At 31.9% G+C, this 10,265-nt stretch overlaps 1 protein-coding gene across 1 annotated transcript; it reads right to left on the bottom strand.

Annotated features, from left to right (window-relative positions):
* Positions 1–575: 575 nt before the first annotated feature.
* On the bottom strand, positions 576–4,263 carry LOC139482695 (ras-related protein rab7-like). Its single transcript, XM_071266770.1, has 4 exons — positions 4,174–4,263; positions 3,695–3,821; positions 1,191–1,409; positions 576–801 (listed from the first exon to the last, which is right to left on the bottom strand). The coding sequence occupies exons 2-4, from the start codon at positions 3,800–3,802 to the stop codon at positions 661–663; spliced, it is 468 nt and encodes a 155-aa protein (XP_071122871.1). The 5' UTR covers positions 3,803–3,821; positions 4,174–4,263; the 3' UTR covers positions 576–660.
* Between the last annotated feature and the right edge of the window lie 6,002 nt (positions 4,264–10,265).

Below are 10,265 nucleotides of genomic sequence, written 5' to 3'. Positions count from 1 at the left end.
ATAGACTTTTTAATTTTTGATGAAGAGGACGAGGATGATGACATAATTATGTTGGAGATGATACAAATCCAAGCAGTGTACATAGTTATATATATATTGACTACAGGCACTTGGTGCTATTCATGGGGAGTGCTACTGGATAAACAATTGCTTGTGAAATTAAATCAAGATATCCAATAACAAAAACATCATATAATTTTTAAGTGCATGTTAACATTTTTAAATATCCAATTACCTCACTGTTATATTATTCTCAGATAGGTTTAACAATTTTTCTTCAGGTTGATTTAGTATGCCCTCAGTTATCAATTATTAATTGTCCCTTTAATTAAGGTTCATCATAACAAACGGACAAATATGGCTGTATTTACATGCCAAAAATTACTCTGAGTACAGACTTACCTGTGAAGTTGGAAAAGGTTTAATGCCTGGCATCCACTAGATATAATAAAGTTAATATGAGGATGAGCTTTATATACAAGTTTGACTGTACATTCAAGCAGCTGAGAAACACTAATTCTACATTCATTCAATAAAAATATCTTAATCATTCAATCACTATCCCTGACACTGCCTGCATTCATTACAAATAAATGTCTTAATCATTCAATCACTGTCCTTATTAAAGATGCCTACATTCAAGAGGTAGAAATCACTTGATTATTCAACCACAGTTCCTGACATGCTATCCACTAATGACATAAAAGCTTCTGCAACATTGGTCCCATCTTTAGCACTGGTTTCCATATAAGGAATATTGCCATTTTGTTTACACCATTTCATAGCTTCCTCTTTAGTTATCTAAATATAAAAACAATTCATTACAAATATAGCTGTTATCTAATTGGTTGGATATTTATCATTCAGGTGTGTCATGTAAAGCAATGGATCAATTTCTGTTTCTCTAAAACAAATTGTGCTATTTTCCATTGCTTGTTCGGTGTAAGAATATATTTCTCCTCACTAGTGAAATATCTATTCTCAGCTAACGATTGGTAGAAATTTAATTATGAAATCAAATGTTCTAAGTTTCTTTGAAAAGGAAGGATAAAATCATTAGAGAAACAGATTCCACCACTATATAAACTCCTATATTACGAAACATTCATTTGACACCTGACGGTAAAGGACATTCCTACCCCAAACTTTAAATATTATGTTAAAACTTCAAATGTTTAACTGTAACATACCAATCTATTTTCTTTATCTATCTTATTCCCAATGACTATGTATGGGAAATTGTCTTCGTCTTCTGGAATAGCATTGGCCAAAAACTCCTCCAGGACTGATTCAAGATGTTTAAATGTCTCTGGCTGTGTAACATCATACACTAACAAAGTACAGTCTGTTCCACGGTAAAAACTTAGTCCTAAACTTTGGAATTCTTTTTTACTCACTGTATCCCAAACCTGTTATACAAGTATACAATTCTAAGTAATGTTTTTGTCATATAGGTTTTGATTGGATATTTTTAAAATAGATTTTCTATTAAACAATTATGTTTGTAAGTCTGATATAAACAAGAATCTTTCTTTAATCAACTTCAAAAAGTTAAAGATTTGCATTGAAGAAAAGTAAAAACATAACACTACAGGGAGATAACTCTGAAAAAATCAGCAAAATGAATTAACCATGTTTTATTGATAGGGAAATATTAAGCTTCTCTGTGATAAAAATAAGTGTTTGTCTAACTCCTATATATCTAAGGAAATGTTTTCCAATAAAGTGTGTGGTTCAAGCTTTTTGAATTTTTTATATTTAGGTCAATAGGTCAAAAATTTATTAAAATAAAATGAGCCAGATTAAATTTTAGTCAAGGTGCTTCATGGTACATACCACCTCAAGGATTGACAAATTGTGAAATAACTCACAAGAGAAATGGCTTGATTTAATAAAACAACAATGAATTAAATCCAAATATGGCAGACAACAACCAATTCAACAACTATCATAAAAACAAATTACATGCATTTTTACAAAAAAAAAACAGTTTTAAACCATTACTATTTGAGACCTCTGATGAATCACGATAAGGATATTTTGTTGAATCACAATAACATTTTAACCAAATTAACGCTACGAGTAGCAGAAAATAATAAAACAACAATGAATTAAATCCAAGTATGGCAGACAACAACTGATTCAACAACTAACATCAACTCACTAGATTCATGTTTATATTACAGAGGAACATTGGTTTTACATGTTTGTGAGTTCTGTAACCTCTCTCTAACCTTGGATAGGAGTGTAACAAGTATATATACTTTTACTTTTATCGTTTCTAACCTACAGTTAATAATATATAAGGTAATTTTATTTTTTATTTTTTATTTACCACACAGTACATGTATGTTAATCTGTGTACTTTTTAAAAGTAAATCATAAAGAGTACTTTATGTGAAGTGTTTTTAGAAAATTTATCAAACTTTTATTTAAGACTTAAGTGCTCTATCTGTACTGGTCTGTATTGTTAATTATAAAAAAGAAGAATGATGTTCTAATTATTTTCCAATAAGACTACAACTCTTCACAAGAAACCAATTTGCCATGTCAGTTAGTTATTTCTTTTTCTCAAATGTGACCTACTGTATAAGTCTGTATAAGTCTTACAACTGGGTTATTTGTACTTTCATGAGCAACACTATTGGTGTCACATGTACAGCAGGATCTGTTTATACCGTTTTTGGTGGGGTTGGTGTTGCACAGGCTTTAGTTTTCTATGATGTGTTCTTTGTACAGTTGTTTGTCTTCTCATTGTTATTTTGTATTAGATTAATGAGTTTTTTAGTAACAACTTTGATTTATTCTCTTTTAGAGAGGGAACAGAGAAATAACTTGTCAAGCTTTTAATTACTTACAAACTGATTATCAATTTGGATAATACACATTTTCCAAACTATTTTACTAAAAGCACTTGTGACAACTGAAGGGTAAAGATTACTTTCATTTTACAGGGGAAACTATATCTTAAGGTGGTACTTAACACTACATGGAGATAACTCTGTAAAATCAGCTAAACATTTTAATTACGTTGTGTTGTTTAGGGAATATTAAGCTTCTCGATGATCAAAATAAGTGTCAAACTGCTATAGGCCCAAGACCACAATTAATGACCCCGCTTTTCGTTGTTCACGAATATAGTTCCCTTTAATTATAGTGTATTTTTTCTTTATTTTTTTTCTTTCCCTTTCTCATTCATTTCTTAGCTTTTCTGGGGTGGAAATGAAAGAAGAGAGCTGAAATAAACTTTTAGATGTTTTATTTTAACTCATTTTAATAAGGAAAGAGTGATTAGGCCAGGTGCAAAAAGGTAATATTTACACTTTTCGGATCATCTCTTGACTTGCCTATAGGGGTATGGATGTGTATTGGCCAAATTTGAATGATATATTTTTGGACTTGTACTGTACATTACACACACAAAAATTTGACAAAAAGAATAGACAAAACTTTTTTAATGCGAAAAGACGTTATAAAGAAATGATAGAGGAATTAATTGTGGTCTCAGGCCTATAGAACCAGTGTAATTATTCTAATAAAACGGTTGGTTCAAATTTTTTTGAAATTTTAATATTTTTGTCAAAGGGTCAAAGTAAATACTTTGTCAAAATTTTATGAAAATTAAAAGAGCCAAATTAATTTTAGTTAAGGAGTTGGGTACCAACCAACTTAACATGAAAAAATAATTGAATACCTGTAATGTAAAATGCTCAGTATCTTTTGGAACTTCTTTCACAATAAAATCTGCTCCAATCGTAACTTTGTATTTTTCATTGACTGTACCATCTGAGTACTGATTCATTAAAGAGGTTTTACCAACACTAAAAAATATATTCAAAAATGACTTTTTAAATGCAAAAAATATATAGAAATTCTCACAAAGCTTTAAGCTATTCTGAGGTCTCTAACAAAAGGGCTGTCATAGTTCTATAGATAAAATGGAAACACTTTTTTGGCAACAGGTTGATCTAGACAGGGGCTCCTAGAAAGATACTCAAAGTCTAATATTACCACAAATCCCAAGCAGATAAGTTAAATTATCATAAAAAATTATAAATACATGGTCCTATAAATTTGAGACTCATGTCGTCTTTGTTTCACTTTTCAATTGTTACAAACTATAAATATGATACGTAATTAAAACATGTTAATAAGAAGTAATTTTGTACCTACCCAATGCCTCCAAGAATCAGTACTTTTACTAAATTTCTCCTTTTCTAAAACAAACAACAAAATTAACCTAAAAGTATGAACTTGTTGTACCCAAATAGTCATCAAATAGACAAAAGCTCATCATAAACCTCAGACACCTGTTTTATTGAAAGAAAATATCCAGCAAATACAAACACTCAACAACTAAAGTTTACAGTTGCTTTAACAGTTACAGAAACTCTAGTGTTATCTTATTTGAGGGTAGTAATGGGGATACCTTCTAGACGATTAATGATAAAATTTCTTGCCAAATGATGTTAAAGGTAATTTTAGGTACATGACGATAAAATGTACACTTTCTTTTAAACGATAAAAGAATCGACTGCATGATTTTGATGAATCACGTTAATTTTTTTCCAACAATAATGATAACAATATTTATTTGAAACCTGAGTCTGACCATTCAAAATGCGGACATTTTGACTAATCACAGTAAAATTTTAACCAACTTAACTGTATGACGCTTGATGGAAGAGTTATTTCCTACTCTTTTACTTGTTCAGTGTTTTATGAAATTTGAATCAGATTTGGCATATAATTTTCAAAAATCACACTGCACTAATTTTCAAACTTAAGGATGTATTCTTCTGACTTTTCAGTCTCGTTCAGTCTCGTTGAAATCTCGTCCTTGAATTATATCCAAAACATGTGATACATGTGGAAAATATCGATGAATTTTAAAAATATTATAATCAAAGATAACACAGTGAAAAAAATTGTGTATTTAAAGGTTTTTGAGTAATCCAGTTTTCAAATTTTACGACAAATCAAGTCAGTATTTTTAGCCAAAATTTTGAAAAAATGGGTTATGGATACCAAAATTGATTTTTAACAAGAATCATGTACATCCCATATCATTTTGGTCTTTTCCAAATTCTCAGATATGAATTTTTTCAATCATTTATAACAAAAAAGTTGAAATAATATGCATTTTGTTCTTAAAAATGGAGAAAATCACAAAAATACAAAATTGATAGCATGGTAAATTTTAGACAAAAAAGCGTCAAACTATGATAAAACTTTCTTGCATTAACACCTACCTATAGTTTTTTTAAGTAAAATTTATTCAGATTTGGCCCACTTCATCTTTATAGAAAGTTTAATTGTGGAACTGTGATTTTTTTCACAATAATAGCCCAAAAATAGGTAAATATAAAATCAATGAAAAATGGGAAAATCATCAAAATTGGGCATTTTCAAAGGGCCGTAGCAAAAAAAAGAAGTGCACCACCATATGATTTTTTCTTCACCAATTATTTTGTTACAGTCTTATAAACCCTAAAATCAGGTTAAGAAAAAAAGTTTAATTCTAGAAATTTCTGGCTCCTCAGAGGTGTACATCCTTAAGCATCCTGGTATAATAATTAAACCATTTTTTACTATTTAGCCAAATATAGAATGGAGTAAAAGGACAGAAAGATAAACAAATAAAACATTCCCCTCTTATTACAGGAGGGGTATTAAATTTAAACAGTAATATGACATCCCAAGTATATAAGAAGAATGACAGGAAATATAATTTATAAAACAATAAGGTTAGACAGTGAGGACCAAGAAATTCTGTAAAATACATTTGCCTCCTTTTTTTTTCTCTCCTACAACAGCTGATCCACCTTCTTCATCTTCTTCATTGACAGAAGGCTAGAAAATAAATTTAAAAAAAAATGTTAAACAGATTTGGTTATATAATTTGTGTCAATTCTATTATGAGCTTATAAAAAGGTCTATTTTGGGGTTCTTTATTACTTAATTCTTTAAATTTATGTAATTTTTCTTTATTTATTTAACGTAGGGGTCTAGACCTGTAGTCTCATTCAATATCACTAGTCTGTCAACTCTGAGGTTTTGAGGGTGTGAGTTCAAATGTGGCCTGCAGGTGCAAACAAATCCATACAGTCAGTGGTTCTCTCTGGGAACTCCAGCTCTCACCACCAAGAAATAGCACAACAGTGTTGAAAGTGGTGTTAAACACCAATCAATTCATCTATTTTTAGCTCACCTGGCCCAAAGGGTCAAGTGAGCTTTTCTCATCACTTGCCGTCCGTCGTCGTCCGTCGTAGTCCGGCGTCCGTCGTCGTTATCTTTACAAAAATCTTCTCCTCTAAAACTACTGGGCCAAATTAAACCAAACTTGGCCATAATCATCATTGGGGTATCTAGTTTAAAAATTGTGTCCGGTGACCCGGCCAACCAACTAAGATGGCCGCCATGGCTAAAAATAGAACATAGGGGTGAAATGTAGATTTTGGCTTATAACTCTGAAACCGCAGCCTTTAGAGCAAATCTGACATGGGGTAAAATTTTTTATCAGGTCAAGATCTATCTACCCGTTGTTAAATTGCTGCCCCTGAATTGGTAATTTTAAGGAAATTTTGCTGTTTTTGGTTATTATCTGGAATATTATTATAGTGGAAGATATTAGCAAGCAAAATCGAGGGAATTGTGCAAATGATGATACAAGCATGAAAATTACAACAAAGCATCATTATTATATACTTTTTAAGAAATTACTGCTGGCCATTAAAAAAATATTTTTTCAAGATGGCCACGTCCATTTTCTAAAATGGCCGTTTTCTGCAGTTTGAAAATACTGATTTTTCTGGAAAACTTTTCTTTGAGCTTTAATAGGTTTGGCGGCTACCTTGCTTACATCACATATTTTTTTTTAAATGAATATTTGACATATCCAGTATTTGCGCATGCGCGAAAATGTTACAAAATTCTTTTCAAAACATTTGAACTATTTACCATATATTTAGTATTTTTGGATTTCTAATGATATTATGAATTGGTTTAATAACATTTTTCAAGGTTATGATACACATGTGTTAAACACTTTTGCGCATGTGCAAACTATTTATAGACAGAGACATATATCTCTGGCACAACCAGGCAATTCTCAGGTATTCGATGGATAAGGCGAATATGTGGTGAATCCCGAAGAAACATCAATTGTAACTGCAGATCAGCCACTTTTGAAAATGCCTAAGCAAATTCAATGGGAATGGCCTGAATTTTACGGAAAAGATAAGTTTATCGTCATGTTTGGTGGATTGCACATTGAAATGACTTGTTATAAAACTCTGGGTGATATATTACGTGATAGGGGATGGAAATGTTGTCTTACTGAAGCCAATATTGCAACAATTATGTATGTTCAAATGTACCTAGGACATGAAAACAGGCGCATCAGATAACTGCATGTATTTTGCTGGAACTGTTAATTTCGGATTATGAAAGCTACACTCAGAAAGTATAATAATGTCATGACTCTGTGACGTTCAATTATATATAAGACTGGTGTATAGAGTCATCTCGACCACAGTTTCATTCCTGGCGTTCAATTATAAATTAAGAACTTCTTCTGATTTAGGTATTATGCTCATTTCATGAGTGAGAGTTCGTACTTTACAAACAGTCCATATAAAGAATGATAGCGTATTGTTTAGGTCTTGATCGTGTAAATTATGTTCGATCGTTACCGATCATCTCCAAGATATGACTTCCCTTCACAGGTGGCAATGGAATTTGAAAATGATAATTTCACTGTACGTAAGACCAGCAAATTTCTTTCTTATAAAACAATTGATCAGGCACAAAAACAGAATTATGCAATTGTGAAGGGCGATATTGGTGCCATAAGATTAACCGAAGATCCAATTTAGACAAATGGATCGTAGCTGGACCAGGAGTCAGTATACTATAAGATGAATTTGAAAGATCTTGTGGTTTTGGTCATAACAGATGACCGACCTAATGAAGACTCTGCGGAAACACAAAACGATGTCTTTAACAGCTTTAAAGACTTTTTAAAATGATGAACGAGTTTGGAAATTCATTTTAAGAAGAGTCGTCAGATTTGTAAAAAAAATATTCCATTTAGGATATTGTTGAACAGGTAAGATATGTAAATAAACTTCAAGATATTGGTCCAAACAATACGAAGATCTTTTGAAGCAAATGCAAATGAAGGAGAACCTGCTTTTTATAACCAAATAAAAAATAACAACTTATTATTTTGGCCGCAACATGAAACTGGAAACGTCTTTGTCAAAAACAAAGCTAGAGAACCTAAAAAGTGATTGCGATATCTTTTCTAGACTTTTCAGTTCTTTTCACAGTAAACAGTTTAATTTGGAATATTTCTTTATCCATAAAAACATAACTTCTCCTCCGTCTTTATCTCAGGATGTTTCTTGAAATAGTGGTATTAAGTTGCTGCAAATGGGTTTACTTGAAGTATTCTGCGATTTTCTGATCCAAAGTCGGAAGCATTTATCGTTGGTTGGGCAGCAATGGTTAATTCCAGGTCACAAAGTTGGGCAAATATATTTGATGATTATGCAAATGATGTCATACTGCCTTACATAAAATATTGCATCGATAAGTTTTCAAGAGTAGACATTGTATTTGATGTTTACTAAATGAATAATTTAAAGGCTGTGACAAGACAAAGGCAAGGTTTTTGTGCCAGATGGAAATGTGTTGGTTCTGGTAGAACACAAAGGGTTTGTAGTAGTTTTCTCTGTGAAGATGACAACGAAACGAAATTATTCAAGTTTCTTGCTGACAAAATTGCTTCTTAAGAGACGAATAAAAATATGTATGTTACTCATGGTGAAAATCTTCTTTGCAATTTCAATAAGGATACTTCCTATCTACCCCTTGTAATCATGAAGAAGCAGATACACTGTTTTTCCATGTTCGGCATGATTATGAAAAGTGTTGTAAAATGTTATTTTAGGTAGTACTGACACAGATGTAATAGTATCAAGAATTACAGCAATTGAAAACTAGGTAGAACACATTGTGGATAGGTTATGGAAGGAATAAAGACTTTTGATGGCTTCCTGTACGTGACATATCAAATGCGTTTGGTCCTTGTGTAGCTGCTCTTCCTTTAGTCCATACATTCAGTGGATGTGACACTATGTCGAATTGTCGTAGGAAAGGGAAGAGATTCGCTTGGCTAACAATGGAAGGTTTTTCAGATGTAAAGGACGTTTTTGTTGGCTTAAGTATGAAGCGAGGCACGATGTGAATTGTTTGCCAGGAAGCAGCGGCATTGTGATGCAAATCCGTCTACAAGAGATTCTTTTCCAGAGCACATCAAAAGAGAATTAAATTGAGGAGGAGTTGTTTGGGCTCTGCCTGATTCATGTATTCGACAGGTACATGTACCAAGTCATGAACACTGGGGTTGGATGAAAGAAAGAATCAATGACAGTTGGAAACCGAAATGGACTTCTGTGACTGCCGTTGTATCCTCGTGTCAGGAACTTTTGAAATGCGGAGGCAAAAATCCAGCTATGTTGGTAACTGTAAATGCTACCGTTCTGTCCTTCCTTGTACGGGTTGTTGTATAGGCAACTGTCAGATAATTATAAGATACTAACTAAGCAACCTGTCTTTCTAACCAAACTTGGCATTCAAACTTAACAAATAGTGTTATCACTTGTTAAGTTGATGGAAATTATAAAAATATTTTCTACGTATTTGCCTCCATTTTGTAACCGGAAATCACTAATTGTCTTCATTTAGGTTGTTTTGTCGTACTTAGGAACTGTTTTTAACGTTTTATAATAACTTACATTCGATTTTATCTATAACACATCTTTCAAGGATTTACATCCCTTGTGAAGTTGCTTGAAAGTATAAAAATTAAAAATTTTGACTTTTTTGCCGGCATTTTGAAACCGGAAGTCACCTTTAGTTTCATTAATGTATTGTCTAGTCGTAATTTAGGAACTGTCATTTATTTTTTTTATCAAATCTAAGATTGGATTTAACATATAACACACCTTTCAAAGGATTAACAAATTATTGCCAATTTGTAATGACGCCATTTCCAAAATGTGTGGTGGCCATTTTGAAAAATTGATTTTTTTTTCTGGCCAGCAGCGGATTTTTTATTAGTATCATTTAGTCAACCTTTATACCAAATTTCATGCTTGTATCACGATTTGCACAATTATGTCCATAATATCTTCCACTATTATAGATAGAGATAAACTGTAAACATCAATAATGTTAAGCAAAGTAAGATTTACAAA

The sequence above is a fragment of the Mytilus edulis genome, chromosome 1 (assembly GCF_963676685.1).
Source record: "Mytilus edulis chromosome 1, xbMytEdul2.2, whole genome shotgun sequence".
In the NCBI taxonomy this organism is placed as follows: Eukaryota; Metazoa; Mollusca; class Bivalvia; order Mytilida; family Mytilidae; genus Mytilus; species Mytilus edulis.
This window is presented reverse-complemented; position numbering and strand designations above follow the sequence as displayed.